The sequence below is a fragment of the Ursus americanus genome, chromosome 22 (assembly GCF_024610735.1).
Source record: "Ursus americanus isolate L20-20 chromosome 22, mUrsAme1.1.p, whole genome shotgun sequence".
NCBI classification, from domain to species: Eukaryota; Metazoa; Chordata; class Mammalia; order Carnivora; family Ursidae; genus Ursus; species Ursus americanus.
Window position 1 is genome coordinate 18,379,691 of NC_142148.1, and position 16,716 is coordinate 18,396,406.

At 43.0% G+C, this 16,716-nt stretch overlaps 1 protein-coding gene across 1 annotated transcript in view; it reads right to left on the minus strand.

The window, feature by feature from the left end:
- Positions 1-6,501: 6,501 nt before the first annotated feature.
- TOP1 (DNA topoisomerase I) overlaps positions 6,502-16,716 on the minus strand; it is an 88,359-nt gene continuing 78,144 nt past the window's right edge. Inside the window, exons 14-21 of the mRNA XM_045804624.2 lie at positions 16,296-16,439; positions 15,233-15,418; positions 14,091-14,159; positions 13,389-13,503; positions 12,286-12,413; positions 9,214-9,308; positions 8,839-8,988; positions 6,502-7,798 (exon numbers count right to left, since the gene is read on the minus strand). Coding sequence (XP_045660580.1) covers positions 7,696-7,798; positions 8,839-8,988; positions 9,214-9,308; positions 12,286-12,413; positions 13,389-13,503; positions 14,091-14,159; positions 15,233-15,418; positions 16,296-16,439 — 990 coding nt within the window. The 3' untranslated portion in view covers positions 6,502-7,695. The remainder of the gene's footprint in view (positions 7,799-8,838; positions 8,989-9,213; positions 9,309-12,285; positions 12,414-13,388; positions 13,504-14,090; positions 14,160-15,232; positions 15,419-16,295; positions 16,440-16,716) is intronic.

Sequence of the window (16,716 nt, forward strand, 5' to 3'; positions counted from 1 at the left end):
ACTTAGAACAGCACTTGGCATATAGTAAGTCCTATATAACTGCTTTACCCACATTGCTCATTTACTTATTACAGCACTATGAGATAAGTATTTTTATTATTTCCAATCTACAGATGGAAAAACTGAGGCACAGATAGATTAAAAGACGTGGACACACAGCTGAGAGATGGGATTCAAACTCAGGCAGCCTGGCTCCAGAGTCAATGCTAATGTTGCCTCCCGTGTAGGTATGAACTATTTTGTTGTGTATTCTCACCCCTTTCCGTAATACCCCTACCTGACGTGTTTTCTATTTTTAGTTATAGATCTTCCTTGCTTTATGATGGGGTTACATCCCAATAAACCCATCATAAGTTGAAAATACAGTAAGTCGAAAATGCATTTACTGTGCCTGACCTACTGAACATCATAGCTTAGCCTAGCCTACCTTAAATGTACTCAGAATACTAACATTAGCCTACAGTTGGGCAAAATCACCTAACACAAAGCCTGTTCTATAATAAAGTGTCGAATGTCTCATGTAATTTGCTGAATACTGTAGTGAAAAACAGAATGGTTGTACGGGTGCAGAGTGGTTGTAAGTGTATGGGTTATTTACCTTCTTAATTACATAGCTGATTGGGAGTCATGGTCGCTGCCCAGCATCACAAGAGAGGATCGCACTGCATATGGCTAACCAGGAAAAGATCAAAATCCAAAGTACAGTTTCTACTGAACGCATATCACTTTTGCATCATCGTTGAGCTGAAAAATCGTGAGTCAAACTATCATAAATCAGGGGCCATCTGTATTTGGTTAAATGTCACAGATTAGGTTCTTTGGGAAGCAGACTCTGTGGCAGAGGGTAGTGTGTAGAATGCTTGATAGGGAGGGCTGTTGGGATCAACACTGTGGAAGAGAGAGAAGGAAACAGGAGAGGGCCAAGGGAGAAGTTAAACTGTGATGCAGTCCTGGCGACAGCCTCAGCCAACTGCCAGGGAGCGCTGTTGTCTGGTGTTGGCTTGAAATGGCTGGGCCTGCGTAATCCCACTTCAATCAGCCCTGGGAAGAGCACAGCCTCAGTCACGTGGCTTTCTGGAACTGAGGCGATCTCTGAGGGCTGACAGGTCTCCCAGAAGTTGGGGCAACAGGGGCTTCCTTGAAGGAGAATCTCAGTGGCTCATTGCTGTGCCCGCCTCATATGTATTCCTTTCCAGTCCTTTAAAAAGGTTTAGAGTATTTAAAACAAAGGACAAAAATATTGCACTGTAGAATTGGAATAGGCTACTATAAGAAGGAGGAATATAATGTAGTTAGTATGGGTTAACACGACTGCTGTTACTGAGAATCAAATGTGGCTGAACTTCCTGGTAGCCAAAGCAAAAACTTCTTATTCTGTTAACTGATTCCCTGGGGGAGAAAAATTGTCTTGGGGTTAAATTATAAAAGAAGTTTCTCATATGGACACTTATTTGATTGAGATAGAGGAGAACGTTCCCAACAGATATGCAGTTTTCATTTGTTCCCCGTAATGACCCTGCATGAATATAGAAGGGATAATATAAAAGTACAGTTCAATGAAGCCCCTTCCACAACTGAAAGGCAGAGTTATAGACTTATAGTCTTGTTTACTCACATAAAACTTTATCTTTTTTCTTTAAAACTGTTCTTTAAAATTTTTGTTTGGTAGTTTCTTAATGTTAGGTGACTGACCAGCTCATCTGAGTTTGAGCAGGCTAACCTGTACCTCCGTACACAGCTGGTACTTAATACTCACCTCACTGCACCTTGAGCTCCACCCCACAACCTGCAGTTCAGGCTCTTAACATCTGGCCCCAATATCTATCTATGGCTCCAACTTAGTTGTTGGATCTCATGCTGCTGCTGCTGCTTTTTTTTTTTTTAAGATTTTATTTATTTGAAAGAGAGAGAAAGAACGAGCATGGGGAGGGGCAGACTCCCCGATAGTGGAGAGCCCAACGTGGGGCTTGATCCCATGGCCTGAAGCTGAAGTCAGACGCTTGAATGACTGAGCCACCCAGGCGCCCCAGGAATGTTCAACACGCTTTTTAGGTCCTGTTTTCCTGCTTCCCTCTGGACCTGGGATGGACACTCAGCCCCTCCAGAGCCTCATGTTTTCTGTCACTCAAGGCAAAACCAGGCCTGCCCCAGCCACTGCAAGAACTCTGCTCTCTCTGCAGACTCTACTTCCCCTTTGCTGATGGGCTCTTAAGAGTGGGCCCCAGATGTACCTTGTTCAGGGAGGTGGCAGGGATCCTGTAATTGCTTCACTTTAATAAGAGAGGGGGCAAGCCCTTGCTAGCCACTGGCCCGGACCCAGGCTGACCTGCTGTTTTTCTGCTTTCTCTTCTGTTCTTCTAACAAACTCTCCTGATGCTCCTCTACGGTAGTAAGACAGTGGAGATGAATCAGACCAAGTTCTCACTTCACTTGCGGGTAGAGAAATGCCAACAGACATTTGTCAACAGATGACAATTCAGTGCAAGAAGGGCCCATGGAGCACTGAGAAGAGATGTGATGGTAGAGGTTAAGTGAGAGATCATGTATATGCCTGAAGATATGGCAACTCCCAGTATAAGGTGATCACTTGTTTTTGCAATAAGGACGTTCCAGATGTTCTGCGGCTTCTTTACAACTAAAATAGAAACATTTTTAGAGACGCATGATTCAGATGGCCAATATAACAGTTTATTTAGTTATGTAAACATATACTAAATCACATATTATTTAAAACAGTATATTAATTTATGAATATTTATTTTTCCCCGCTCTCACATTTGCGGTAATAAACTTATGTTCGAACTCTCTATGAATATTTGATTTCTATGTAGTTGTCACCAGGTGAGCTACTTTGAGTCATCTAATATAATTTCTGAAGGCACATCACCTTCACTGCTTTCTAAATTGTTTGAGTACTTTTGAAAAATTGGCTTGACTGAGGAATAACTTACATATTAAAAAAAAAAATGGTGAGCTTTGACGAATGTATGCCCTCATGTAACCTCTACCCAATCAAGGTACAGAACATTTCCATCACCCTGGTTTCTCAGTGCCCCTTTTGTAGTCAGTCTCCCCTGCCCTCCCGTCCAGCAATCACTAACGTACTTTCCATCACTCCAGAGTAGTTTTTGCCTATTCTAGAATTTCACATAAATGGAATCAAGGAGTATGTAACCGTGGTCTATGTTCATTATGTTTTTGAGACTCATTCGTGTTGTTGAAAATACTTTTCGAGTCAGTATGTGATGCTATTACTAGAAATTTTAATCTAAGCATAATTATCTTTTGTGACATTAAAACAGCTTTCTTTTCATTTCTCCCATAGGTATATATTAATGACCTGCATAATAACTACTTACTGTATTGCATTAAAAATTTTATGGAAAATTTCAAATGTATGTAAGTGTAGACAAGAGAGTACAGTGAACTTCCTTGTACCCATCAGCCAGCTTCAATTATGAATTGATGGGCACTCTTGTTTCATGTCAAACTCCACCCACTAACCCCTTCCATATTATTTTGACACAAATTTTAAGTGTGTATGTGTATAGATAGATAGATAGATAGATCTTCATACCATTACCAAGCCTAAAAAAAAACAATGCTGTCTTGCTATTAGTGTCCTTTAAGAGGCTTGTTTATATGTAATACTTGGGATTGTGAGAAATAATTACTAAGTCTGTGGTAAATTTCTTTGCTTCGTTTACTGATTTTGTCAGGGGACTACTTATAATCGTCCAAAACTAGCTTGACTGAGGTCATTTCAGGGTAATGTCTTTTTTCCAAAAAGTGCTTTTTGGTTCAAAACAAGGTGAGAGAGCATCCCGTTATATGAGGGATTTTGTAAAGACTGAAATGTAAGTAAACTCTTTTTTGAGTAAAAAAAATTTTATGAAGATTTTTGTGGGAGAAATACCTATATTTGGTGTATACAGCATTTAGGAGGTGATTTCAGAGTTGGTAATTTACTGGATGTGGAGGTAAGAGAAAGAAAGGAGCAAGGGGCAGAGTGAATGGTGGTGCCTTTCCCTGAGATGTGAAATAGCCCAGTGGCTGCAGAGTAGTTGGTCCTGAGCTCAGTTCCAGAGATTTGAGATTGAGTAGCTTGGGGACCTCCCCTGCAGCTCCAGCATGGGTCTGGAGCTCAGGAAAGGGGTCTAGTCTGGAGGTGGAGGTCTGGGAGCCGTCGCCCTCTGTGCAAATGAAATCCACTAGGCCCAATTCTTCTGTGCAGAGGAGAGAGCCACAGCAGCCAGGACCTGAGAGGGGAAATGACCAAGACGCAGCAGCCTGAGAGAGACAGGAGTAAACCCAGGAGAGGGTGCCATCATGGAAACTAGAGAGACGTGCTTGGAGAGGGGAGTACTCACATGTTGTACCACTCCATTTGTGTGTGATGTCCACCAGAGAACATAAATTTATAGAGAAAGTAGATTAGTGGAGGCTGGAGGTGGGAGTGGGGATTAACTTGAAGTGGGCACAAGGGATCTTACTGGGGAGGATGATATACTAAAACGGATTTATGGTGATGGCCATAGCCCTCAGTAGTTACTAAAAATACACTTGGAATGGGTGGATTTTATGATAGGTCAAGTGTTTTCAATAGAGCTATTAAATGGAAGAGTGGTTAAGTGTCTAGTGCCAAAAAGACCTTAAAGATACACAATGCAGAGCCCATTTATTGGTTTGGTCACACTTCTTTGGTGACTGTGGTCAGAATGGAGGGGGGATTCGGGGTCAAGGTGGGATAGAAGCTGGTTGCAGTGGGTGGAGGCATGACCCGGAAGGGCGGATGACTCACTCCAGGCACTTCTATGTAAAATGGGAGACGGAGGGGTAGTGGCTGGGAACAGCTGGGAGTTGTGAGACTTTTTTTTTTCATTTTTTAAATGTGACATAGGCCTAAGGTGGATTTGACAAGAGAATGGACGGGAGCTGCTGAGCAGATGCAGGGGGTAAGGGAAAGAGGAGCCAAGCAAGCCCCCAGATACCTGGCACATGGAAGCCATCCTGATTTGCCCACAGCTGGACTTGAACATCACAGAAGAGCCCCTTAGGAGTTTTTCAGACTCTACATATCAGGCTTCTGCTTCTGGACAAGGCTGGAAGTGTGAGGAGGGAACCAACCTACTGGAGGAGTAAGCGAGGGGTGGGTTTCTCCTAGCTCCGTGCTCAAGCATTTTTCAGGGCCTGTCCCATCTGGCCGTCACCTACCTGTCCAACCTCTTTCCTCATCCCCACTGGCCAGGTCAGCTTCCCATCCTCTGCTCTCCCAGGTCTGCCACCACCAAGAGTGCCCTTCACAATCATTCTTGACCAGGATCTAGTTGCCGTGCCCCTGCCCTCAGAGGATTTGTAGGAAGATCCCTGCTGGGAAAGGTAGGCATGAGTTTCTCCTCATCAGTAAAATCTTATGCCTCCAAGGCCTCCTGTCCCTAATTTCTAGTTCTGGACCAAGGGTTGTCCCCTGGTTGTGGACAGTCCTGCTCAGGTCCCAAACCTCAGGTCCAAATTCTCATCACCCACCCCCCAGCCATGAAGTGTATCATTTCAAGAGCCTCTGTGTTGCCATTCTTTATGTTCAATGGTTTAGCTACCTCAACACCACAGAATTTACAAAACTTGGCTGTAATTTGCTCCAAAGCACTGATGGCTACATAACCTCCTTTATTCCCTGGCATGAATGCTCCCTCCCTCACTGGCCAATGAAATGCAGGACCTTCCAGGGTTCTCTTCAGTGGGCCAGCACCAGCCCAGCCCCCAGCCCCAGGGAGTTAAGAGACCATCAAGGAGATGGCTCTCCTCCCAGAACATACCTGTGCATGCTAGCAAGTCAGAGGGCCTAGGGCTAAGTGACCAATTCTGACCACTGGCCTTCCTGCTCCGTTTGGCCAGGATAACTCACCCTTCACCCACTCACCATTTTTGAATGGACCCTACCAACATGGGTACAGGAGCCCTGGGGAGTGGTCTTAGACCACTCTCTTTTTCAATTAACCAGTCAACACAGGGAGTCTACATTTGGGCTTCTGGGATCCAGTGAGTACTGGATTAGAAATTGGCTTAGTTCCCTGAATTCCTGCCTTCCTGACTGTAAGCTTAGCCACACAAGCAAACCCAAACCAGCTCCCTGCTGCTTCTGGCCAGCACACATGGAAGTGGAGAATCTGCCTCCCAAATACATGCGTTCCATCTTGCTCAATAAACATTACCTACCCTAGGCTCCACGGAATTGTACCCCACCTGTTCTTATAGATTTTCTATATCCTCCCTCACTTCCTGGGCCTGCTTTTATTAGAGGATGTGGACTTTGGCTCCCCTCTGACCCACATCCACAGCAGGACAGATGCAGCCCCTTCCAGGCCCAGCCCAGCCCCAGCTCCTGGGGAGGGAGCCACCCTTGCTGAGCTGAACAGTGAGACCACATCCCACACAGAGTCCCAGCCCTGTAGCCCCGGTCAGGCCTGGGACCCTGGGGGTAACAGAAAAGCAGACACTAGGTTTCCGTTAAGTTGTAGGAATTTATTTTAAATAACCTACAGTTGATTAAAAGGGAATTCATGATAAAAATAGAAGATACTTGAGGAAAGATGTGGGAAATGGATTCTGCACACACGCTAAACTAACAATGCCTCTAAAACTAATGATTATAGCAAAAAATGTCTTCACATTAAAATTCTGCTTTTTATGTTTTTTTTTCCATTTTTTACACAATTACAAAAGAAAAAATAAAAGCCCTAAATTCTTGATTATTTTTCCTTTTTTGGACCAAATACTCATTTTCCTCTAAATTATTGACTTGTGGAACTTTTTACACAATAAAATCTTTCAAGTGAAAGACTGGGTTTAAAATGAAAAAGATGGATACCTGAAGGGTACAGAGAATGCTCAGAACAAAGGATGATGGGAAAATGGTTTCAGTCACTGATTATTTCATTATCTTTAGACTCACTCAACCCCTCATCCCTCCCCAACCCCAATCTACACGATCTTTAAGATCAAGAAAAAGGTTTAAATATTTTAAAATAATTAAAAAGAAATAAAAATTCACATTTAAAAAGGAACACTCAAGTCAGGAAATATTTTCCCATCATGCTTTTCTGTGAATAGGTGTCTGAACCAAAACACTGCCGATGTCACGACTGCTTCAAGTTTAATGAAAATTGATTCCCATGACAATAGATAGTGACAACTCTCACTAACAGGTGCGCTGGGTTTTTGTTCTACTTAATTTTAAATTCCTGAAATGGGGGAAAGGGGAGGGAGTTTAGGAATTCATTTCTATTAAAATATAGAAGTTATTGCAAAACCCTAACTGTAAAAACGCACCAATATAATCGGACTTCGTATACAGTAGCTAAGAGAATCCAAATGCTTCAGTGAAACAGTGAATTTGCCTGGCAGAACTCTGACAAATTCCCATCCACTTGCTCTCTTGAAAATAAAAACAAAATTCAAAACAAATCATACAGCTAGAATTTTGATATCTGAAATATTTTTAAATAAGTTGTCCATAGGACAACTGGCTCAGCTCTCCCTTATAATATCTCCAGGTTTATCTTTTCTCAAAGATGTTGGTTTGTTAAGACTTGCCGCCTCTCTCCCTCAGGTGTGAGGGTAAGCAAGGCTCACAGTTTATCCATCTTCCCCAAACCACACTGTTCCTTTTCACAGAACCCTGCCCCTCAAGACTGGCTAGAACTCGTAGTCCTCATCAGCCATGTCGATAGCCCAGGCAAACTTCTCCCGCTGGGTTTTGTTGTAAATTTTCTCAATTGGGACCCCCCACTTCTTGCACCTGCACACAAAGGAGAAAGAGGAGGATTAGTGTCTCAGGTAGCAACAGCCCAGACCCAGGGTAGAGGGCTTGAATGTGCCTCCCACTTCATGTCCATCTGGTGAGAATGAATTTTAAGAGTATGCTGGACATATTCTAAGAGCATCACGTGCTCATTTAAATCATGAGAATGACCTCTAACAAAGTAGATGCTCCTACAGATGCACTAATGAAAAAGGTACACGTGAAAAAACCAAGAGAAGGAGCTGAGCAGTTTGCTTACATTCTCATGCAGCTAGAGCATGGAGCTAAAACTGAACCCAAGCTGTCTGGCTTGAGTCCATGCTCTTAACCACTGAGCATACTGCCCCTCAAGCTAACCCAACCTCTAGCACCCAACAGGGCAAAGAGAGTAAAAAGGGTGCAAGAGTCGGGTGGAACCCCTGACCCAGAGGAGCAGGTGCCACTGAGATGGATTCTTCCACCCACACCTAGAACTCAATAAGCATCTTCAAAAAAGTAAAAGCCACTTATCTTGGATGTCATTCTAGGACTGTGAGGCAAGAGGGGACACAAATAGAGAATTTATCAGCCTTTGTTATAAGCTTCCTCTAACTCTGTAGGTTGCTGAGATCTATATTCTCATTTTTTTTTTTCCTGCTTGTTCCTTTCCTCCTTCACTTTTAAAAAAATTTTACTGAAAAGTTTTGTTCAAGTGTAGACAGATGGGCTCTTTTATAGCTTTCCTTTAATAAGGGCTAAGAATTCCCATTCTTGTCCTAAAGTTCCATAGAGGTAGGGGCTGCAAATGCCTTTTAAAAACAGACATACATTCCAAGGCAGTATAACATTACTGACCATTTAGGGTCATTCAGGATGTTCTAGTGCATCTGTAGTATGCATAGTAGAAAGGCAAGGGTTTCCCAAAGGATTTAAAGTGTGAAGTGCAGGAATGGCATGCGAAGGCCCACAATGCTCTTGAACCCCCTTCCTCACCCCTCCCCCACTCCACCACCCTTTTCAAGCCAGCAGCTGGGACTCAAGAAGGGCTCAGTGCTTACCAAGCCACTGTGATCCTCGGGTCCAGATAATTGAGTTTGGAGGTTCCCAAAGCAATTTGTTTATTCTCTTCTCGGTCTGTGGCCTGCACTTCGAGTTTCATTAACTGCTCCTCCAGTCTCTGCACAGCCTTCTTCTTTGACTCTACCACCCTGGAAGAATGGAAGTCATTCAAGAACCAGGCCTAGCCTCTGGACAAGAACACTGCAACCCCACCCTGCCATGCAGGGGCAGCAAAAGCAGGAAAGCCCTAAATACAGAGATTTCCAAAAGACACCACTCAGAAATCCTAGACAGGCTGGGGCCCCAAGGCCTCTGATACTGTCCCCACTTTTCTGTCAACCAAGCCCCAGCTTTGCACAACACTAGGTACATACTTCTTGGTCTTTGCATCCTTCAGGACCTTGGCATCAGCCTTAGCACTTTTCAGGTCTCTCCGGGCATCTGCTAACTGTTCCTTCTTGGCATCAATCTAGGTGAGGAAAAACAGTAAGGTTTAAGAAAATCAGCCCAGACAGCCCAGAGAGAAAAAAAGGCAGGCCCCACCAGAGATGAAACCAGAAGTTGTGTCCACTAGGCAGGCAGAGTGGCGTGCCAAGTAAAAACCCCCAGCGGTGGCTTCTTGAAGGCACAGGGCAGATGTCCAGTGACTGCTGAATTTGACTGCTATTTGGCCATTTATGTTTTTCACTGACCCCTCAAGAAATAAGTGATCCTTCTATAGGCAGTGACCCAGGACCCCCTCAATCCAGAAGCTCAGGCTAAAGAACCTGTCAGGACTGGGAACGTGCTAATCTTTCAGTCATAGGACACCTGGGAGGAGGGCTACAAATGAAAGCTGTTTATCGAATGGATCCTGTGCCAGGGTGTAGCCTTCATTCTAAGAATACTACACGAGAGAACTCTTTATGAAGCTGAGACAGGATCCTTACAGCTACTGAACGTAGCTCATTCCTCAGCTTCTGCCAGTACTCTGGGAAGGAGCCGCCAGCTTCTCAAGAAAAAAAGGATGCACTGAAGAGAATACCTAAGGGACTTAAAATGGCAACTGAAATACTCAGGAAGCAAACAGCTCAGCCAATCTGTTCAAACCTATACATGGCATGCCTTGGCTTTAGCATTCTGTTTTTAAAAGAAGAGAGAGCTGAGATGGCAAGGAAACTGAAGTAGTTATCACTCAGAAACAGAGGTCTGAAAACATTTTTAGCTATGGAGCACTTTCTATAAAGGAAGAAAACAAGGGCAACTCCAGCCTTTCTTGCTTATAGAACCCTTGAAATACCTCTGGAAAACCCAAGTTCTTAGTTCCTGCTTAAGCACAGCAGCAGGCAACACCATGAAACCAGAGCCCGAAACAGTCAAGCTCATGCTGCTGGGGGCAGAACCTCAGACGTGCTATTGCCTTGCTAACCTGCGAGGTCAAGGGAACCTCTGCAGAGTAAATAAATACTTGCCTGATTCAACACACATTGGGCTGTTACTCTCAGCCTAGAATTGTCTGTTAGGTATACACAGACAGCCCAAGACTAGAAACAGAGGCCACCATTGTGAGAGAATCATTAAATGCATTTTACTATAAATGGCTTACTTCCAACATCTATGTTGTCCAAAGTCAAGCTGAAGAAATGGATTCTATATACAAAAGCATCACAGACACCACTAGCCAGATTCTTCTCAGGCTAGAAATGTAACAAACCACAATCTTTTAACCATTTCTGTGGATGCTAAATTGGCAGGCTGTTTCAAATTCTCTCAAAGCATCAAAGACTCCATTGATTCACTTGGCAAACAGGGGCGTGTGTTTGCTTTGTGGGCACACAGGAGAGGGTTCCTGGGCTTGGAGGGCTCGTCTGGCAGGCAGCCTGGGCTGCCCAAACAGTGGTTCCAGAGTAAGATCAACAAAATAACTCCTCATGCTCCAGGGAGGGGTAGTCTGAATTGGGTAAACAGCACCTGAATATTCATGCTTTTTATTTCTGGCTTGGAATAATAACATGGGGAGAATAAATGATACCAGATGACCATTTAATAGAGTTGCAGCAAATGGGAGCTGCTAGGAAGGGTGGCCTATAGGGTTCTTTGCCTGCCAACCATATGGTCTAAGGATCGGAGAGGTCTAGGGGTGTATATTCATTTACTGTGCACATATGCATCCCTTCAGGAAAACCAGATGGCTCCTGTAGCATGAACTGCAGCTTGTGGATATTTTTTGACCCAGATGTACTACTACAGGGTATTTCTCTTAAAGAAATTTCAATAGAAGGAAAACATGGTGGACCTGGAAATGTGTATGTAGCCTCACTGTATAGTAGCCATTTTTAACTCCATTTGTCCTAGTACAGAATTCTGTGAATGTGGATAGAAAGAATTACATCTGTAAGTTCACTAACCTCTATTTGAAAGTCACCATTTCTTCTTCAATTATGAGTGTGGGCAACAAACCACAGTAACACCAGTAGTACCTAAGATTTCACCACCAATATATGTAGAGATATTTCCGTATCACTGTAATTATGGCAGAAACCTTGAAGTATCATTCACGTATTCATTACTATGCCTGAAATTTACAGTCATTATCAGACCCACCTTAAGATCTTACTTAATAAGGAAGCACATCACAGACTTTTTAAAATGTATTTGGTTAAGTATATTCCAAAATAATTGGTCCTTTGTGACCCTGGGTGTCTGCTCTAGAGTGAAATACTGCAAATTCTATTGCGAGTTAGTGCACTGGAATAGGTTAGTTATGTAGCTATTGCTAACACAGAAATACCAACCACCCAAATGTTTAGTGCCTTGTGGCTTACAACAAGTGCAGTACCAGGCAGAGTCATAGGGAGGAGGGCACATGGAGGAGGAACAGCATCTACTTGTTTGCATGTCAGTCTCTCCCTCTAGGGCAGCAACTCTGGCACAAAGCCAGTATTCAACAGACATTTGATGATGAGCTACATAAAAATATGATTCATGTGGAATGTGTAGAAATAAAAATAGTTGTGCCAGGATAAGGGGGCAATTAAAGATCACTGTTTCATCATCTTTTCGACTTGAAACAATCTAATTTGGAAATAGTTGTATTTCTGGGCTATGGCAAGGAATTGTAAAGACTCTATATCCATTATCCTCATTTATAATAAGGACAATAATTAGCAATATTTCAAAGAGGGTACATCAAACTTAGTTTTTCAAAACAGGAAGTGGCCAGTGCACGACTTCTGTTCACAGAATGGAGACTTCCTAAACAATGGGTACTGATACTCAGTATCTTGATGGGGATAACTCCTAGAATATTTCCATTTGTTTCTCTTTAGCATGGACTGTCTTCCAGAACAGACCTAGAACTGGCCTCCTCATATCCCAGCCCAGAAGGCCTCCAGTTTGCAGATTATCTGTCCACAGCAGATGGGGTTCCCTGAATTTTGCTACCCCTCCATCCAGACCTGCAGTACCTTAGACTGCAAGTTCATCATGGACTTCTCAAAAGTTTTGGGCGGTGCCCTCTGATGGTTACAAAGAATTGCAACAGCTCGGTTGGCACGGTTGTAAGATAGGATCTTTGCTGGGATGTTCTCATCCGCTGTGAAGAAAGAACAGGAGGGTAAAAGAGTCAGTATGTATACATGAGAAGAATACACAACATGCTTCCCCGACGCTTCTCCCTCATGACTTTGCTGGCCCTCATCTCACTCTGATGATCCAGTTCTCCCAAGACACAAGGTCAAAACCTGAGAGTCAAGAGTCATCTTCTGTTTGTCTCAAAGGCTGCCTCCCCCACCTAGCCACCCAATGTAACCTGAAGAAAATGTGGAATTGGGACAGAAAAGGTCTGTAGAGGAGGGTAAGACAAAAGGATCACAAGTTTTACATTTTAAAACCACAAGGCAGTTTATCTGTTTTACAAAGAAAACTTAAAAGCATGAGGAATATTTTACTTATGTCACATGGCATCTTTTATCCCACCCTAAAATACTGACTCTCAAAATATCCTCTTTGGATTTTCCAGCTCATATTCTAAGGCCATTTGACATACTTACAGAGGACAGGGGGAATTTACCAATGACTGGGCTCTAGGAAAAAAACCTGTGGATCTTGGTTGTACCTTCTGCACCTAGTTTTTAGGAGAATATTACATACTATCTTAAGAAGGAAAAGTGACAGAAACCTCAGGGGAAGGATGTGCTCCTATTTTTAAAAAATAACCATGACAACCTTATTCTCTCCAATTTAACCAAACATCATAGCACTATGTCTTCACCTGTGAGTTTTCAAATAACACACATATAAAACATCAAATGTAAGCATTTTCAAAGCAGATAGAAAGCTTCTGTCGGCATTCCATGAAGATTAATTTTGAAGTTGGGGTAGGAAGAGGGAAACTGCATTGACTTTATGTTTATACAACTAAGCCTCGGCTCTCTATTAGAGGTATGGAAGGAAAAGTTTCCAGTCATAAAGTTAAGGGGAAAAAGCAGAATAGATCTAGGATTTAACTGAGCAAGGGCAATGGACATACCAGGAAGGGTGCAGGCCCGTCTGGCCAAGCAGTACTTACGGGCTGTGAGTTCTTTTAACTGTTGCTGTAGCGTGATGGAGGCATTGTAGGTACGGAATACCTTGGCTGTCAAGCCCTCCATGAGATCTTGAAGATGCTTATTTAGAATACCAGTCTGGAGGAGACAAAGCACAGAGAGGATACTGGGATTTAGGCAAAAGCCATACCACTCTGACCCTTCTGGCGAGCTCTAGGACATTTATGCCAGTGTAATCTCAATTTTGCCAAGTTTACGGCCCTGCCAGTGGGAAGTCACAAAAAAAAAAAAAAAGAGAGAGAGAGAGAGAGAGAGAGAGAGAGAGAGAAAAGAATTCCAAAACATAGGCTTGCATGATACCTCCCTATATGAAGTACTTTAATCTTAAGCAGGCCAATAAAGCAATGTTGTCCTTCCCTATTAAGATTTTCCCTGATAAGATATCAGGGAGAGGCCTTCAGTCTCCAGCGGCAATGGCTGGGCATCCAGCCAAGAGAAGACTCTGCAAGAGCCACAAGAGAATAAAAGGCAGGGTTTGTCCCCCTGTCTCAGGGCTTTGGTCATGGATTCACTGTGTGCCTACGGGAGGAAGAGTGTATATAGGATGCCACAGGACAGACTGAAGGGAGAGTCCAAGTCACCCCCAGGCAAACCTCTCCTTTAGGAGCTTGTGAGGAGGCTCTGGCTGGGCCCCTCCTTCAACCCAGTGCACTCTGTCCACTCACATTGAGTCTATCAAAAAGATCATCCTCAGGCTGTTTGTTCTCCATAAATAGCTGTAAGTTCTTAAAAACCTAAAAGAAATAAGTAGAACCTATTATTTAAAAAGTCTTTACTTTGGAAATAATTGCAAGTTTACAAAAACTTGAAAATAAAAAAGCCCAAGGCACACCCACATCCTTTACCAGGTTCACCAATCATTAATATTTTACACATCATTCACTTTGCACAGTACATGTCTGCCTCACTTCCCTCTACATACGTGTGTGTTTACACGTAGCTATTCGTCCTGAACCATTTATGGTTACTTGTATTATATATAGCCCTTTACCCCTAAATATCTCATGTATTTCCTAAGAATTTCTATATAGATACTCCCTTACATACATACAGTACTTAGCAGCTTCATAAATTTACATGCATATATACTTTATAATCTACTGTTCACATTCCAATTTGGTCAGCTGACCTAATGATGTCCTCTACCTCCCCAGGATGGAACCCAATCTAAGGTGAGGTATTTCATTTAGTTGTCATGTCTCTTTAGCCTTGTTTAGTATGGACCACTGCCACAGCTAGCAAAACCTAATGACTGATTAAACATCAGACTGTTAAAGGGCTGGATTATGGAGGCCTGGCACCCTGTAGGTCTCTGGTTCAAGCCCAATACTCGGGGGGAAACATGGAGCTGCAGTGCCCTCTTTGGCCATGGGCTCAGAGATCTGGGGACGAAAGGGCTACTGTTCTCAGTCAAGAGTTGGGGAGAGGTTGAAGCAAAGCTATGAAAATGACAATGTGCAACATGACCATGGGGTACTGAAACGTGGTTGAATCATTACAATAAGGTGAGTTAAATCTTATGCTGAAATTTGCCATGAGGGCCAACTCTCTACAGCATGTTCTGTTGAATATTACTATAGGACATGGCACCCCCATCTCCAGGAAGGTGTAGCATGCGGTGGTGGGTGAGGGAGAGGGACTAAAGGGAGATGTCATGGGACATCCAACAACACCTCTCCCCTCTCTTTCAAATCATTTTCCTAGTGTCCAGCAAAGTGAAGAGCATACAAAGAGCACTCAATAAATGTTGAATGAATGAAAGAAAGAAAAAAAAAAAGGTCAGAGAGCAAAGGCCACAGTAACTTACTCGTTTCTCAACAGGGACTTTGTTATAGTATCTGATTGAGTCCTTCCCAAGGAAGTCAAACTCTACCACGTATTCCTGACCATCCAACTCTGGGTGCAGATTGATATGCTCCACACGAAGTGAGCAGCAACCCACAGTGTCCGCTGTTTCTCCTTCCTCCTTCTCATTGCCTGCTCTCAGAGCAAGCTGTCCAGGGAGAGATGGAAAAATGACAGCAAATGAAATAACTTAAATCTCATAGGATCTAAGAAACCCGAACCAGAAGTCTCCCAACTCTCTCTGGAGACAGAGCATCAGTCTGCAAGGCTTGGGAATTCTGGACTCTACACCGTTGCTTCTTCCTCTATAAAATGAAGTATGGAGAATCATAGTGATATTATCCTTTCTCAGAAAACCAAGCTTCTCCCTCCTCTGTTCTCTCAAATGGGGATGGAGGAAAGGCAGAATTTTTTTTTTTTTTTAAATAAAGCAAAAAATCGAAGGAGTATTCCCATTCTGGGTAATCAAACTCAATAGTCTCTTAATTTTGCTCAATTTTTGAGACAATTCAGAATTTGTGCTAAGCAGAGCAAAACTGGGAAAAAACCCAAAATCTTCAAAAAGGTACTGACAAACTGATCTCCTCTAGAACATTGTCCTTCAAACTGTAGTTGTGATACATTAATGGATTGTTTAACCAATTTTAAGGGTTATAAATCATCCTTTAAAAAAAAACAAGAAACAGAATTTAAAATGTCAGAATTTATCACTCAAAGAAAGGCTAAACATTGTTTTGTGCAACTTCTATTTCAGTTACACATAAATACAAATATATTTATGTCTATTGGGTCACGATGTAAAATAAATTTTTTTTGGTGGCTTATAGTCAAAAAGAGTTTGAAAACATCATAGTATTTCTGGCAGATTCAGATTCGGACAGCAGCAGACTCCGAATGCCTCCACCTTCCTTACTGGACCAGAGACTGGTGCTTCTCCAGTTCTAACACAAGGCCTGGAGGAGTAAACAATCCCAACATCTTTGATAAGCTGAACATATCAGGCAATGTGACAGGAAGATGCTCACCTTGTCGATGAAGTACAGAGCTACAGCTCTCTGCCGGACTTTCATTTCTTTGGACTTCCAGTCTTCTCGATACTGGTTCCGGATCTTGTCCACGCACTTCTTCAGTCGCCGAGCGGTCTCATATTTCTGCCAGTCTTTCTCACCCTGCAAAGACCCAACCCCAAATGTGGATTGCTTAGGGACAGCAGAGGAAAAATAGACTTTGAATATCTAAGTTCAGAGCTCTGAACCAAAAAGAAGGAACCTGAGCTGAAGCAAGGCAGAAAAAGAAGAGTACTGAAGAGAAATTTTAGAGCATCTAACCTGATGAGAACTCATGCTGTCCCCTTTCACTGTCAAGCCCAAATGGCTCCTGTCTAATCGCTAAGAAAGCTTCTGGCTTTCATTCTGTAAAATGTTTATATTCTTGGGAAAAGCCCAC